Source organism: Nothoprocta perdicaria, unplaced genomic scaffold (genome assembly GCF_003342845.1).
Source record: "Nothoprocta perdicaria isolate Ctin4 unplaced genomic scaffold, notPer1 scaffold_205, whole genome shotgun sequence".
Lineage (NCBI taxonomy): Eukaryota > Metazoa > Chordata > Aves > Tinamiformes > Tinamidae > Nothoprocta > Nothoprocta perdicaria.
The window spans coordinates 1,218,988-1,235,178 of record NW_020455261.1 but is presented as its reverse complement, the minus strand read 5'-3'; the positions used below and the strand labels follow the sequence as shown (position 1 = coordinate 1,235,178).

The 16,191-nt window shown below is 34.2% G+C and overlaps 1 protein-coding gene across 1 annotated transcript in view; it reads left to right on the top strand.

Moving 5' to 3' along the window:
* The window catches only part of NAA35 (N(alpha)-acetyltransferase 35, NatC auxiliary subunit), a 22,954-nt gene extending 7,962 nt beyond the window's left edge, over window positions 1-14,992 (top strand). Inside the window, exons 8-23 of the mRNA XM_026038249.1 lie at window positions 86-129; window positions 581-631; window positions 1,444-1,527; window positions 3,124-3,238; window positions 3,759-3,937; window positions 5,095-5,154; window positions 6,020-6,126; window positions 6,341-6,407; window positions 7,029-7,127; window positions 7,821-7,999; window positions 9,752-9,888; window positions 11,222-11,289; window positions 11,537-11,677; window positions 12,276-12,398; window positions 13,730-13,810; window positions 14,486-14,992. Coding sequence (XP_025894034.1) covers window positions 86-129; window positions 581-631; window positions 1,444-1,527; window positions 3,124-3,238; window positions 3,759-3,937; window positions 5,095-5,154; window positions 6,020-6,126; window positions 6,341-6,407; window positions 7,029-7,127; window positions 7,821-7,999; window positions 9,752-9,888; window positions 11,222-11,289; window positions 11,537-11,677; window positions 12,276-12,398; window positions 13,730-13,810; window positions 14,486-14,545 — 1,595 coding nt within the window. The 3' untranslated portion in view covers window positions 14,546-14,992. The remainder of the gene's footprint in view (window positions 1-85; window positions 130-580; window positions 632-1,443; window positions 1,528-3,123; window positions 3,239-3,758; window positions 3,938-5,094; window positions 5,155-6,019; window positions 6,127-6,340; window positions 6,408-7,028; window positions 7,128-7,820; window positions 8,000-9,751; window positions 9,889-11,221; window positions 11,290-11,536; window positions 11,678-12,275; window positions 12,399-13,729; window positions 13,811-14,485) is intronic.
* The last annotated feature ends 1,199 nt before the right edge of the window (window positions 14,993-16,191 follow it).

Sequence of the window (16,191 nt, the reverse complement as noted above, 5' to 3'; positions counted from 1 at the left end):
TTTTTTTTTTTTTTTTTTTTTTGTAAGTGGTTTACATATATCTAAGAATAATTTTCATTTTCTTATTGTATTACAACTTTTTCAGGTATGCTAAAAGATGTAGAAGATGACATGCAAAGAAGAGTAAAGGTATTTCTGTCATTTTTGCCTAGACCCTTGTATCTGAAGTTGGCTTGAAATAAAGTTGCTGGGTTTAGGGGGCAGGGAATGAGTGGTCATTTAAGTAAATTATTCACTATGACGAATGCAATATTTTTTCTGTCAATATTTTTTGAAGAATTTTTGTAATGGTGCTGGTAATCTGTCTCCTAGCTAATGATGTTGATCACTTCAGAATTTCCTAAATGGGGGCAATATTTGCTTCAGTAGTGGTGGGGTTGAATGCTAATGTAGAAAACAGTGGGCTGGAAGACAGAAAGCGTGCAGTTAATTTCTGGTTCTAATGCTGTGCTGATTAATAGGCTGTGCTAATTTTTAGGGGTATTTCATAATGGACATTTTGGAGGGAGGAAAATAATTTCTGATAGCTTCTATTTTTCAACGATTAGTGAGTTGTTTCTAATTCATTTTCCTTTTTTAGAGCACCAGAAGTAGACAAGGAGAAGAGAGAGATCCAGAGGTTGAACTTGAAGTAATGAACCTTTTGAATGATTTTTTTTTTCTAGATTGCATGAATTAGTACATTGTTACTTTACTTGAATTAGTATTTAGTTACATCTGCCTGCTTTGAGAAGTGAGTCTATCACCAGTAAAAGGCTGTCACCATTGCAGTCATACCTGAGCTACTGTAAGGACAGGCTGGACTAGTAGCTTGGCCTTTATTTACTGAAGGGTCAGGAGCTCTGGATCTGTCCCAATGGCAGGACAGTGATGCTGTTGCAGTGCTGCCATATATATACCTGCATCTCAAGAAAAAGAAACAGTAGCAAAGTGAAAGATAGTAACTGTCTTGTTCTTTCCTCCCTCAGTTCTTCGGCTGCAGCTTTTATTGCTCTGCCGATGGAGAGGGTAGCAGGAGGAGGAGGAAGCAGTATAGAATGATTGTCTTGGAAGAGCTTGATTTTCTTTTCCCTAATAATAAATATTCTTTAGAAATGAGTTTTAATATAGTTTTTAAAGGATAAAAGGTGGGGAGAATCAATTATAATAGTTTTCTGACTCTTCATTTAAACTGAAATTTAAATGATATTGGTACATGTGGAAAGTGCATGTAGTTTTTTCTAGTACATCTGTATTGCTTTTCTTATGTTGGGAATTTTCTAACAGCTTTCTTCACTTCAGAGTGGATACTGTGTTTTTAGAGAACAGAGCCCATAATTTGACAAATCTATAAAAGATTGTCTTCTAATAAGTATCTTTAAATAAGGTTCCGGGTTTAATGAGTATTTCTTACTAATTGTAAGGGTGGGTTTTTTTGTTTGTTTTTTTGTTTTTTCTTTATAGCATCAACAGTGTTTGGCAGTGTTCAGCAGAGTCAAGTTTACCCGGGTGCTACTGACTGTTCTTATAGCTTTTACCAAAAAAGAGGTATATTCATTGATATTTCAGTCTTGACACTATGTTTCTGTAATATATGTATTTTTTATTTCTGGATAAATCTGTGAACATCTAGGTAAAGCATTATAATAGCCGCTGTTCATTTTTCTTTCAGTTTTTAAGAAAACGTGGGGAAGGACAGTGAATAACAAGTATGTCCTTGAAGAGAGTCATATTTTAAATCACATAGAAGTTAAATTTTTATCAGGTTTTAGATTACTCTTTTCTTATACAGAAGCAAGACTTTCCTTTCTCAAGTAGTATCTGCTCCATACTTAGGGAGTCCTTGGCTGATTTTTTTTTTTTCATGCAGGTGTTGAATTTGTACCCAGCTGTCATTGGTCTGGGAAGAAGAATATAACAGCTTTACCAGCTCTTTTGAGTTGCTCTTTTGCAACTCAATAATGTTGAAAGCATCAGGAAATAGCTTGTTTCATGGCAAAAACGTGGAATCCCATGGATTGGGATTTTTTTTTCTTGTTTTTGTTCTGTTTCCATATTTATAAAGAAACAAGCTTCTTGCTTGCGAGCTTGAAGTTTCTCATTCCCATATTCTATGCTGTTGGAGCAGCTGTATATTTAACAATTCCAAAAACTTGGATTACAGTGGAATTCCAGTCCATTGGAGAAATCAATATTGAAGAAAAAGAGATTAAGTACTTAAACTATTGCATTCTAAATCATTTACACTCAGTGTAGCGTAAGCAATTTAGTCTTCATCAAATTGATTGGGTAGTAAGCTATGTTGATCTGTTAAAAAAAAAAAATATGTCTTTATTAGTTGGAATGAGTTAATGATCTGCACAAATTAGATTACCTTAATTTAGCTACTTGCACTGTAAATTACTTACTTCATGGGTGTTGCTGATTTAAATCTGCTTAGCAGCCTATTCCTGTAGTACATCTGTGAGATAATATGAATATATATTATACAGAATTGGCTAAGCTTTTATTGGAACTTAAACAGTTTTAAGGCTCTTTTTTCCTGAACTCATCATATTTCAATTTTACTTTTGATATTAATATCAAAAATTATGTCAGGAACTGCAAATCCTTTATTTTGGAAACAGGATTTTTATTCTTGCAGAAAGCAAATTTAACATCTGTGTTCAAATGAGGTCAGAAAATTAAGTACCTCAGCAGGTAGTGATCTCTAATAAAGATTTCTATTTGACATCTAAGATTTTCTAATCCTGTAGAGTAACTTGGTACCCCATATTGGTACCCTCTGTATTGTCAAGAATGTTGCATTTTCTAATTATGAGATTTTTTTTTTTCTTTTTAGGGTGCTTCCCTTGGCAGGAGTGCGTTTTTTTTTTAATTCTTATTTATTTATTTTTAACTCTGCAAAGTCAAAGTAGAGAATTTTCAGTTATAATTATGAGTTAAGAGTTACCTAAGTTAAAAAACATGCTGTAAAAGTATCGATATATGAAATATAAAGAAGATTTTTACCTTAAAACAAAATTTGATTGTTCAAAACTGAAAGGAGGCAAACAATAGAATACTGATAGAATCCTGATGCTTTTTTTTGAAATGAAAATAAATTCTGTAGTCAATATGTGATAGCTATTCTCTGCCTTTTAGACAAGCGCAGTTGCAGAAGCTCAGAAGCTAATGACCCAAGCAGCTGACCTGCTTTCTGCCATTCACAATTCATTGCATCATGGTATCCAGGCACAAAACGATACCACAAAAGGAGGTAATTATTGAACTTTTTTTTTTCCCCTTTCTTAAATATACTTTTTAAATAAACTTTAATATTTAAAGTATTTTAAAATTACTATGCATTTGAACCAGTGATACATTTTTATGCAAGCTGTTAAAAATGTGCACCTCTTAATTTCATTACTCTGAAAGCTGGTTCTCTTGAATGCCATGTTGCTGCTTCAGAGTCAGAGAAAATGTTCAACTTTGGATTAAGTGCATAGCGGTCCAAATCAGTGTGTACACCTTTTGAAAAAGTAGTACTTCCTCATTGTCTGTATAGTCTTTGATGAGATTTTTCCGTAGTCATTATTATCTCAGTTGAGTAATTAGTATGACCAGAATTTAACTGTCAATTAAAAAGCAACCTTTTCTTTCGTCTTTGGAAATGCTTGTCTGTATCACTTATTTTGGCCAAATAAATGAATTTATTGTTCTTAAAATTTTAAGCGAGTTCCACAGCTTACATGCAGGTTCTCTTTCTCTCTTTTTTTTTTTTCTCCCCTTTCCTTTAGATCATCCTATTATGATGGGTTTTGAACCACTTGTTAATCAAAGATTGCTGCCACCAACTTTCCCTCGATATGCAAAAATAATTAAAAGGGAGGAAATGGTCAATTATTTTTCCAAACTAATAGATCGGATAAAAACTGTCTGTGAAGTAGTCAATTTAACTAATTTGCATTGTATACTGGTAAGTATGAATCTCTCACGTTTATTGTCAGACGTCAGATCTTAAAAACACAGATTTGAAAATAATTATTTCAAATATACATGTTAATGTTTACTGAAAAGAAGCTATCTCTTTAGTATAAATCTTTTCATTTTCCCATTGGTAGGTACAATTCCAAATTTGATGTCTTTCCTGACACTTCATATTTTTTCTCTTTTTGACAAAGACCTTTTTCCCTCTTGAATACTCTATTTTTTCCCATGAGCTGTTAAATAGTAATAATGTAGCAGTAGCAGGGCATAATTGAGTTAATTTCCTTAAAATTCTTTTTCCCCCGTCTGAAAAGATGCATATGTAGTAGCAACAGCACTTTTTTTTATAGTTTTTATAAAGATGCTTTGTAAATTTTTATAATTCCCGACTTTTTATTATTCCTGAATTTATATAATTCCTGACTTTTCAGATTCAATAAAGTATTCTTCAGTCTATAAGAGAGCATTTAACATATGTTTGTTCGAGCGTGGTATCCCCTGAGAAGAAATAAAGCTAAAAACTTGTTTATATACTTCCCTAAATAAGGGATCTTACACTCAGTTGGAGTTAGTGTTTATTAGAAGAGATTTAAATGTTTGAAATATATCTTACCATGTACTTTTACTGACAAAAGAGCTATGATTACATTAGGTGAAATTATAAGTGCAAACAAAAATCATATTTTTAACATAGCTTATGTTATGTTAATAAAGTCAGTGTTGGCATGAAACAATTTTTGCTGATTAATACAGTTTTATTATGTGCCTGACTCGGTTTTGCTGTGACTTCTGGTGATTTCATGGTATCTCATTTATGTATTATCCTTCTGAAAGTTGTATCTGAGGAGTATTCAGAAATTTAATGTACTGTTTAGTAGGAGGTAATTGCAGGGAAAAAAACAGATTTTAGCTTCATAGCGAATTTTGCTTAGTTTGAATTATGCTTTCTTAAACTTGGTACAAACTGCTATGTGTATGTCTATATGTGTTTTGTGTATTTATATATGCATATTTAAAGATGCAAATATACATATATATTTATATATATATATATAATGTTTATACATAAGTCTTGTTATATTTACATATAGAGAAAATTAGTATATTAACATTACTACTATTCTTTTTCCCAAAAATATGAACTAGGACTTTTTCTGTGAGTTTAGTGAGCAATCACCATGTGTTCTTTCAAGATCTCTGTTACAAGTAAGTCATAATTTCTCTCTTTAGTGAAAATTTCTCTCTTAAGCTTTCATTATAGGTATACTTTCATTCTAGAGCTTCAAGGTTACGTTACTTTCATACCATCTAATATGGTATAAGTTGTATACTTTTTCTATAGAGACATATATGGAGACTTAGAAGCTAAATTTTTAAAAATATTTTGAGTGCTATTCTCCAAATCGTGTTTATGTATGCTAATTAAATAACAGTGTTACCTTGAAACTATAATATTCTTTAAATCAGAGTGAAATACTGGGAGGTTATGGTTTTGATAGTGTCCCTGGAGGCCAAAGGGTTTTTTTTCCTTTTCATCCTGATTAGACTTTGTATAGAACTTACAGAAAATACGTATTGGCAAATAAGATGTTTTTACAGTGAGCACACATTCTGATTACCCACTAAAAATTTTGTGCAATCGCTTTGGGTCTCTAGCAGCAGAGCTGCTTTTATCTTCTGGTTTTATTTATTTAATTATTTTCTTCAAACTGCTCAAGAATTGGGTAAGAAAAGAGCATGATACTTGCAGAAGAATATGGAATGAACATCAAATATGTCTGGTGAAAGCAGGACATCTGCAGGGATTAAAAAAAATTTAGGCCTGTTAGTAATCTAATTCTTTTCAGATCTACCAGATCTGTTTTCAGAGAAATTTTATGAGAATACCAGGCAAATGAGACTAATCACAATATGTTTTCATGTCCACAATTTTGCATCTTGCTGAGCAATTTTAATTTTAAAGTGATCTTGTAAGTTTTTGAAGTACCTAAGTACTGTAAGAGCTTTCCGTTAGTAATTTATAAAACATTACTTCTAGCATCTGTTTCTAAAAAGGTAATTTTACTTTCAGACAACTTTCCTGGTTGATAACAAGAAGGTGTTTGGTACTCACCTCATGCAAGATATGGTAAAAGATGCTTTAAGATCTTTCGTCAGTCCTCCAGTACTCTCTCCGAAGTGAGTAAAACCCAAGTTGGTATGTGTGTGTTTGTATATCCAAAGAAAATATTTCTATATACAGAAGCAAGGGCACATCTTTACTGAACGAACACATTGTCTTCTTATTAATGTGTAAAGGGGTCAGTTGCTGTTCCTACACTCTTTCAAATTTTGTTATGTAATCTGGTGACGTCAATGTACATACATATACATATAGATATTTCTATTTTAGGTGTTGTCTATATAATAATCACCAGGCTAAGGACTACATTGACTCCTTTGTGACACATTGTGTTAGGGTAAGTGCTTGCTCCTTTATGATTTACATACTTCAGAGATTTGTTTGTCTCTGAGAACAGGAGAAATTCTGTTAAATCACCTAATATGAAGGTAAAAATTGCAAAATATAGCCACCTTAAAATTAATAAAATTTTGAAAAAGCCAATATAACAATCCTGTTTGTATCCTGTGGGTAGGATTCCAAAATTTTCACAACTAAATTTCACTTCATTACAGATCTGCACCCACTACCTCTGTTAAAGAGTAGTTTTACTTTGCAAATATATATCACTAATAAAACCAAAATTATTTTTTATCTCTTTGCATTTAAAAAATTATAAATAACTCTTTGAAAACTTTTTATTACTAAAGGCAGTACACTGAAAAATGTAAGCAAATTGATTTAATCATGAAAATTCTCTCTATTCCACCAAGCATTGTATTCTGATCAGATTCGCCACAGAATACTCATATGATCTCATACTGACTTCCGTGCAGAAAGCTGTACTCTAATCATTCCCAGGAGTTTTCATAATAGTATGTGCTGCCTCAGGAACCAGTCTTCTAATACAGATGTATAAATCCAGTGCCAAAAGAGACAACACAGTGGAAAATGTATAACTGTGCTTTGTTTCTTTCAGCCCTTTTGTAGTTTGATTCAAATCCATGGACACAATAGAGCTCGTCAGAGAGATAAACTGGGTCACATTCTTGAAGAATTTGCCACTCTCCAGGATGAGGTAGTGTCCTGTGCAGCAGACCTGCAAGCCTGCCTTTCCACATATATTCTTCCACAGTGTATCATATAGTATTAGTTCCTAGATGAATGAAGCTGCTACTGCTTTTACTCTTAACGATTGCTGAAATATTTTTCTCAAAGATTTCTAAAGTGCAGCCCAGGAAGTCCGTAGGATGCATCTTTTGTTACATCTATTGTACATGAAGACTAGAATTGCATTTTTTGTTAGTTTGTTTTGTTTTATTTTGTTTTTCCCAGAAAATAGATTTTGGGAATCCTGTTGTGGTGTCTGTAATTCCATGGTAATTCAACTACTTGTAGTCTCTCTTTCTTATTACTGGAATCTGGAAGTTGTAAGCAGAAACAGATTGATGAACTTTGTTTGGAAGATACTTCTGAGAATCCAGATTAAAACTATGTAAAATATAAATTACAAAATTCTGTTTTTTTAATTTATAAAATGAGTGGTACCTTTTAAAAATACATACTTGAATGATTTTGTAGCTTTCTCCAGAATGGGCAATGAAAGGCCACACTGATGTTCTGTCGGTCAATAAACATAGGGCATGGATATACTGACTAAATTTGTATTCAAATTCTGTTATCTCTGGCAGAACTTGGATACAATTTCAGCCGTATGTTCTTCTTTTCCTGTCACTGAACAGTTTGCTTTCTTTTATTTTTTTTTCGGTAGGCAGAGAAAGTCGATGCAGCACTTCATAGTATGTTGCTGAAGCAGGAGCCACAAAGGCAGCATTTGGCTTGTTTGGGCACCTGGGTCCTTTATCATAACCTTCGTATTATGATACAATATCTTCTGAGTGGCTTTGAATTGGAACTCTACAGTATGCATGAATATTATTACATATATTGGTAAGAGGATGCTTGATTGAAAGTTGGTAGGGTTGGGGTGCTTTCACAGAGCTTTACTTGCAAGTGCCTAAAGAGGACTTCAACTTTTATTCTCAATTTCAAACTAGCTCAACTTGTTGTTTAGTTATCTATTCATAAAATGGTAGGCAGAAACAAAGATATAGTAATCTCTTTTTCTAGACTTACTGATTAGTATATTTACTGATCACTTTTTTTCTCAAACATGATTGGTTCTTTTTACAATAACCTCTAATAAAAAGCATGATGATGGATAAAAGCATGTCAATCTTGGCAGATAAGGGAATGCAAAAGGTAAAACAACATCTTTTAGTCTTGTATCTTTTTGTCCCGCCAAGGCCAATAATTTTGTTGAGGTCTTAAAGAGAACTCCAAAGTTGAAATCTATGGTCTGATAGGTGACTAGTTAAAAATAACATATTACTCTGTGAACATATTTGAAAGGGCACCTGTCTCTGATGAAAATGACGACACTGTACAGAATCAAATAGCTTTTTTCTTTTTTTTATATCTTTTCTTTGCATAGAATTATTTTTCACAGTAGACCAGTTGGTCCAAATGAAAGATGATTATAGGTGTTTCATCCTTAGTTCTGCACAAAAAATCAGTGTTGAACACTTCTGCGTTGAAGTGCTTTTGTATTCATTTCCTTTTCATGAAGCTCTCTATAAGCACTCACTTGAGAAGCTATTAACCTGATTCCTGAGAGCCTAGGGCAGTTTGAAAGGCTTGAATTGCAGTTCATCTCATTCTCCATAAGCCATATTGAAGGCTTAATTTGAGTGGGCTTGGACTTCTACATTGTTTTATTAGTGGATTAAACTTTGAATGGGAGAACTAATACTCTGTATAGTTGCCAGAAGATGGCACTATTCTGTAAATAGTATACTGTTTTTACCAGTCCATAATTCCCCTCATCATTTCAGTAAGATCACTCAGAGTTGTTGACTCAGCTTTTTTATCTCCTCAGTGTAAGTGAAGAACAAAAAGAAAACTTTATTGAAAAGAAAAAAGGAAAATTGGAAATGAGACTTCCATCATTATTCCTCAGATTTTTTTTTCTGAATTATAGCTTCTTTTATAGCTTTGTTTCTTCTTCATGTTATGTAATTTTCCACTGCATTTTTTCTTATTCTCATTCCTTTGGGTTGAAATCAGGCTAGAGGTTTATATTTCTGACTCAGTAGAAAATCTCTCTCAAAGCATTCTTAAAAATTTCTCTAAAATCTTAAAGAAATGTGTGTTCTGTGGGCATATTATTTTATTCTTGAAGTTTATTAATGCTTGGCGTGCATTAATATTAGTCTTGTTTCCCAAAACAATTATCCCTTAACAAAACAAGAATCAGAGAAATATTTTTAAAATACATGCATTTTTACATGAGAAGGAGAAGTTTTAGGGAAAAAAATCATTATATGCATTTTGAAATAGTAAAAAACTTTGGTTTAAGTTAATAGAATAACTATTAATAGAATCATAGTTAAAAGAAACTTGTATGCCTTGAACTATTAGGATTGAATGTATATGGAGTAATGTTTAATAATATCAGGGATCAAGGAATGATTACTTGATTACGTCCGTCATCCACTTTGATCAAAAAAGAGCTATACCTTAAAAGATGTCCCTAATCATTAGTTCTTTGAATAAACAACTCTGCATTCAGTGAGGATGTATGCACTATGAGTGAGTTTTGCTTTGTAGCGTATAAACAGCCATGTGCTATTTATACTGTAGGTATCTGTCAGAGTTTCTCTATGCCTGGTTGATGTCCACACTGAGCCGTGCTGACAGCTCTCAAATGGCAGAAGAGAGAATAATGGAGGAGCAGCAGAAAGGCCGCAGTAGTAAGAAAACAAAGAAAAAGAAAAAAGGTATCTGAGTTGTGAGGTGTTGCTCAGACTTCTTTTTCCTTCATGTAGCCATTCAGAGTTAAGAAATAATTTTTCAAATTCATTAGGATCAGCAGTAACGTAGTTACAACACAAAGTTTACATAGGTTAAAAATAAAAGCTTTTAACCAAAAAAGTGCCTGCAGAAGATTTTTTTGCTCTTTTTGTTTTCTTTTGGCATTTTCATAGGTCTTTTTAAAAAACCCTAGGATGTTTATGTGAACACCTCCATCTGTTCAACAGTGTGACAGATGCTGTGAGGTATAATTAACCACATGACACATTTATTTGAAAATACAGCCTTTTACAGTCAGTGATTTGTATAAAATAAATTTTTTTGTATGACTGTAGCTAGTTTTCTGAACTCATCGTATTTTCTGTAATTTTTTTTTGGCTCCAGAAGACTATTTCTTGATTTTCATGATGAGTTGTTGTTTCAATTCTGTAGTAGTACTATTGTGCAAAAGACTGCTTTAGTTATCTCTTGCTTCCTTTGGTACAGATGCATAGGTGAAAATCAAAAAGATCCTTTCTTACGTCATAGCAGATTGGCTCAATGAGGTCAGAGCTGTAAGCTCATGAACAGAAAAGCAGCCAAACCCAATATTTAAATTGTATTTGGTACATATTTGCCATGCTTAAGAGGCTGTGACCACTGATTTGTTTACATTATCTTAGCATTAACATTGCAAATAATGAGCACCATGCAGAGAATGTACTTCGCTGTTCATTCTTCTCTTTTGCATATTTATTTGTGTTTCCCTTTCAAAGGAACTCACTTAGATAAGAACAGCTTCAGATCATGTCAGCTACATTCGCCTTTCTCTGCAAATTCAGAAAACCACTATCATACTTCATACTGTGTAAAAATTGCCAGATATGGTGGCATTTAGCACTGCTTTAACACTGGAAGCTAGGTAGGAGGTTAAAGGAGATAAAAGTCTTCACTGTTGTAATGCTTTAACCTTCTAGTGTTAAAAACAATATCCTCAAGTTAACCAAAGCAAAGGTCTCTCAACCTAGCTGTAAGTTTTGAGTTACTGTTTATTGTTGTATGGTGACACGCTCATACTATCGGACAAATTTATTTCACTGTATTCAAAGACGTGGTTGTATAATTGTTACCAAGTATATTTTAAGATATTTTGCTTATTTTGGAGCCAAGTGAGCTAATGTGCATGCCTAATCTTTTCATGCTACCATTGTTTCTGCTGACTTTTGAGAAGTACATGACTTTCTGAAGATGTGAAAGAAACTCTGAAACTATTACATGTATTTACGTTAAGTGAAAGATCTTTTTATGTGAAATTTACAGTTCGTCCTCTCAGTAGAGAGATCACCATGAGCCAGGCATACCAAAACATGTGTGCTGGGATGTACAAGGTAATTTATTTCTGCTTGTTTCAAGTTTTATGGCTTCAAATTCATTAGCTGAAATGGAGCATACATTGCTTGCCATCTTTGTTCTCATTGGGACTGTACATGAAATTCGAGTTTGAATTGTGATGGATTTTCTTCTATTTTTCTATGCTGTCAGTTAGAGTTAGATCATAAATTCAATTTTATTAACAGCAAAATATAACAAAGTTAATACTTTATATGCCATCTCTCACTTTTTCTTCTTATTTAGACAATGATTGCATTTGATATGGATGGCAAAGTAAGAAAACCTAAGTTTGAACTGGATAGCGAGCAAGTTCGATATGAGCACAGATTTGCTCCGTTCAACAGTGTTATCACACCACCCCCAGTACACTATTTGCAGTTCAAAGTGAGTAATCTTAAATGTGGTGCATTGTGGACAGTAAAAAGAATATGTCACCCATCCCTTGTAACTTACGGTCATGAACAGTTGTAGTAGGAGTTGAGCTGTCCTTGCTTTCTCCCTGCTAAAGAAATTATTTCATCCTTATTTCATCTCCAATTAAAAAAAAAATTGCAGCATCAATATTACATGAAGTTCTGAAAAACATTGGTATGCCTCTTGCTGTAAATGTGCTTTAATTTAAAATTGTGTCTTGAGTTGATTACCTATCTTTCCTTTTCCTTGTCTGTTTTTTCCTGTAGTTTAATTTCTTACTGTGTAGCATTACTAAAGCAAATGAATCTCACATTGTTTGAAATAGTGATCACTTTAACAGAACCAGATGTTCCCATCATTTTGTGGAATTAGAAATCATTAAACAGCTGTAGCTGACTATTCACCATTTTCAATGAATCTTAACTTCATCACTTATTCTTAAAATATTACAGTAGTCTTAAAATAAATACAGTTACATGAATATTAAAATTTGTCTTAGATTAAGGTGATAGAAATATAATTCCTTGGCAATTGATTTTAATATGTATCTATTTCTGTAACATGCTAGGAAATGTCTGATTTAAACAAGTACAGCCCCCCTCCTCAGTCATCGGATCTCTACATGGCAGCTAGCAAACACTTCCAGCAAGCTAAAATGATTCTTGAGAATATCCCCAATCCAGACCATGAGGTGAGACTGAAATACTAGAAATGTAACTTGAAGGTAACAATGGAATAAGTGAATTTGTTTTCACCTGGATCTAAAGAATGACTTATTTGGATGTCAAATTATTCTCTAAATAATTTAAGCTTTTATACAACTAGCCTGTTAGTATAGTTGCAATACAAATTGCAATACAAATTGCAATACAAGTTGCAATACAAATAGACATTGAAGCGTGATTTTATTTTGTTTAGGTTGAAGCATGTTATGTATCCCATCGTTCTTTCCAGTGGTGAAAGAAGAATTAGGTGCCTTAAAAAGGAAATTGGACAAATCTGTGCTGAGCAGAAGCCAGCATGATGTGCCTGAGGTCCAAAGTGCCTCAAATGTACTTTGTCAAAAAGCTGAGCAAAGTTGAGTGATTCAAGTGGACAAAGAAGGGTGGAGACAGCTTAAATGCTGGGTTGTTTGATAACCAAATCTGGTTGTGCACGCTGTTTGAGAACCTCTCCTTCCTGCATATCTTAATTCTTAGATAACCAACTTAGTTCTATCTTGAATGGTCCTACAGGGCTCATTCTGCAGTTTTATGTCTTTACAGAAAGGGCTACAGTTTCAAAAAGGTGACCTTCCCACTATGTGTAACCTAGCTCACATGTTCACCTATGAGAGGAGAAAAAAGCCATCAGCCTGAAAGGGGCATTTGAATCTGGCACTCTTTTCCTGGTACAGCTTTCTCAGCACTTGGGCTTTAAATGTGAATAAGAATTAATTTTTCTCCTTCTCTGCTTATATTAAAAAAAAAAAAAAAAGGGTCAGTATTTTAGAGAAGAGGACACTGATTCTGTCATTTTATTAGCAGGTTAAAAAAAATTACAGAATTAGAAATCTCTATTTGTGATCTGGATCTCAGAGATACTTAAGCAAGAGCTACTACCTGAGGCTGACAGGGTAGTTGGAAGTGAATCAATTGTGTCCAAGCACTTTCAAGCAAAAGGCAAATTTACTTGGTACTCTAGTTGCCTGTTCTTGTAGGATTTGAACATAGATGCCTGGAGCTTTGTCTATACTTTTATTCAGAAAAGTACCTCAGAACATGCCATAGAACGTTCTTTGAACGCAAGCATGGAAAGTAGGGATTACTGTGGTGTGTTGAGTAGAAAGTGATTATTAAATGAGGTATTTATTTTATCCATTATTCCAACTGATATGTACAAAATGCCTTGGTATCTGTTAAAATAAACTGATACTGTAGGAAGACTTCATTCTTACCATAGGCAAAACCTCAGTATTATCCTCAAAATAATTTCGAGATCATGTGTTTTTGCTTGAAACTTTTCTGCCCCTTTTCTGTTTAGGTCAATCGAATTCTAAAAGTTGCTAAACCCAATATTGTGGTCATGAAGCTGTTGGCTGGAGGTCATAAAAAAGACTCTAAGGTAAGAAAGCAGTAGTTGAATTAGATGTAAAATACAGTTGTATCAACAGTGGTACCACAAAACTCCTAAAGCTGAATTAGCAGTTCATTTATTCCAGCTCTTACAAGCTGGATTACTTACAAGAATTAAGGATCTTACAAGAATTGAAGAAGTAACCTAATCCATTTTTCCAGTGTGTGCCTTTTAAAATACAGATTTTAGGAATGGGGAATAATCTGTTTCCATTTTTAAGTACAGAACACTTAAGTGTGTTGGAAACTGGAAAGTGTTTTCAGGATGGCACGTACAGCTGCGGGCAGCTGTGAAGAGGTGGAAGGAGGGAGCAGTCTATAAACAGCTTTTTGGGAACCCAACAGGGAGAGCATCAGCAGCTGCCATGGGCCAGAGGAACTGTTCACTTCCAGCCTGAGAAGGGCAAGGAGGAAGGAGCACCTGCATTAATTCACCGGACTAGCACTCTTAAACTTTGCACTCTAAAACTTGGTACCCATTACTAGTGGAGAGCTACGGCTAAAGCCAGTCCCAGGCAGGAACATTTTGGACATGATTTAAAGAACTGGGATTAGTTTGTTCAATCTTTTAACCTCTAAATGCTTTTATCTGTAGCATGTGTCCCAGTTGGGGTATTGAACTCACTAGTACCTCCATGTAATGTTTTAAACTCATTCCTTCCAGGTTCCTCCAGAATTTGACTTCTCCCCTCACAAGTATTTTCCAGTTGTGAAGCTTGTCTGAAGGATGAATTGTTAGGATATATGAAGCAGAACCTGTAAATAAGATACCAGCTGTGGGATGCAGTACTGTACTCAGACTAAAAGGGATCTCTGGGATAAAAGTACTGTTACGCGGAATATCACTAGTCTCTCTTCTTTATGTGATCTGAATGAAAACTGCTGTTTTAAAGTGGTTTGTATAATATTCTACAGGTGAAGCTGATTTGAATAGTGTACCTTACTCAGTTTTATTACAAGTTTAATCATAAATCATTTCTACAAATAAAAACTGACTGCAGGTGATGTTTTGAGGATTTGGTAACACTTTTGGCTGAACAGAAATGAAGCAGTAGAGTCTTGTGTATTAGGCACAGCTGAGTTAGAAATTCTGCTTTAAACAAAGCTGCTTGGAAAAAGACTTGAGTTTACACTTGTTGTTCTCTGTAAATTGCATCAAACTTGTTCATTTTGCAAGCAGAAAGTTTTTGTTGTTGTTTTTTAAAAACCCTTGTCTGCAAAGCTAACGCAGTCTTCTAGAAATAAAGGCCAGATGAAAACTAGACTTTTTCATTCAACTCCTAATGCAGTTACCTCAGTAATTTTGTTTAACAAAAGTCATTTGTCTTGAATGAAGATGCATCCTTGGGGAAAGAATGGGAGGATTGGTTATTTCTGGTTGTAGCTTCCCCTTTTGTCTTAATTCTGTATGATACTAGATGATCTGTACTGCTAACACTAGAATAGGCCTCAACAACACAGGAATGCAAAAATGGACTTTTTGCTGACATACATAGTCACTACAACTTTATTTTAATCCTGAGGCACCTTTCTCATCAGCCCTGCCTCCTTTGTAATTGGTTGCATGACTGATGGTTGTTCTTGTCCTCTGGCTCCAGCACTGCAGCGGGGATCCCACCACCTGCTTTTCTGCACTCTGCACTCGTCAAATTATCAAATAGGAGGAGCTTTACCCTTTCCTTCAATAAAGATGATTCTTTCTCCTGTTTTTCCAGATCTGAAATAACATAAGGTAGGTTCTTATGGTGAGACGTTCACTACTGCAAGAGATCAAAATATTTTTTAAAAAACTAATGGGCTTCTAAGAAACCCTGTTGAAAGGGGCAGTTCTTTATTCAAGTGTAAAATGGCTTCCTCTGCAGAGATAAACTTGTAATTCTCTCTTCATCATGCTGGACAGTTTTTCCATGTTTTTCTTAACGTATATTTGCAGCATGGAATAAAATACCACGGCACCTCCATCACCTAAGCAGCAGCACTGCTGCAGCAGGGACGCAAAAAAACACGCTGAAGTGGACAGCTCACTTAACAGCCAACAACTTGCAGTTTCTCCAAATAAGCAGTAGCACTGCCTGGAGGATGTTCCTCTTCTCCTTCCTTTGCTAGGAGGTTGTGTAGTATTTTACATGTTCATCTTCCCACTTCATACACCTGAATGCATTTACCATTTACCATGCTGGAAAACAGTTGAAAAGATGTTCAACTAGCAGTAGTGCAGCTCACTGAGAATTCGTCTACTTTAACATCTTCTCATGAACTATCAAATGCTTTTCTCATCTCTTCAAAATCTTGAACTACCTGCTAGTGGCTTAAGGACATCTGTCTATATTTTTCTGTAATACTAAATTTCACATCATACCACCTGTAGGG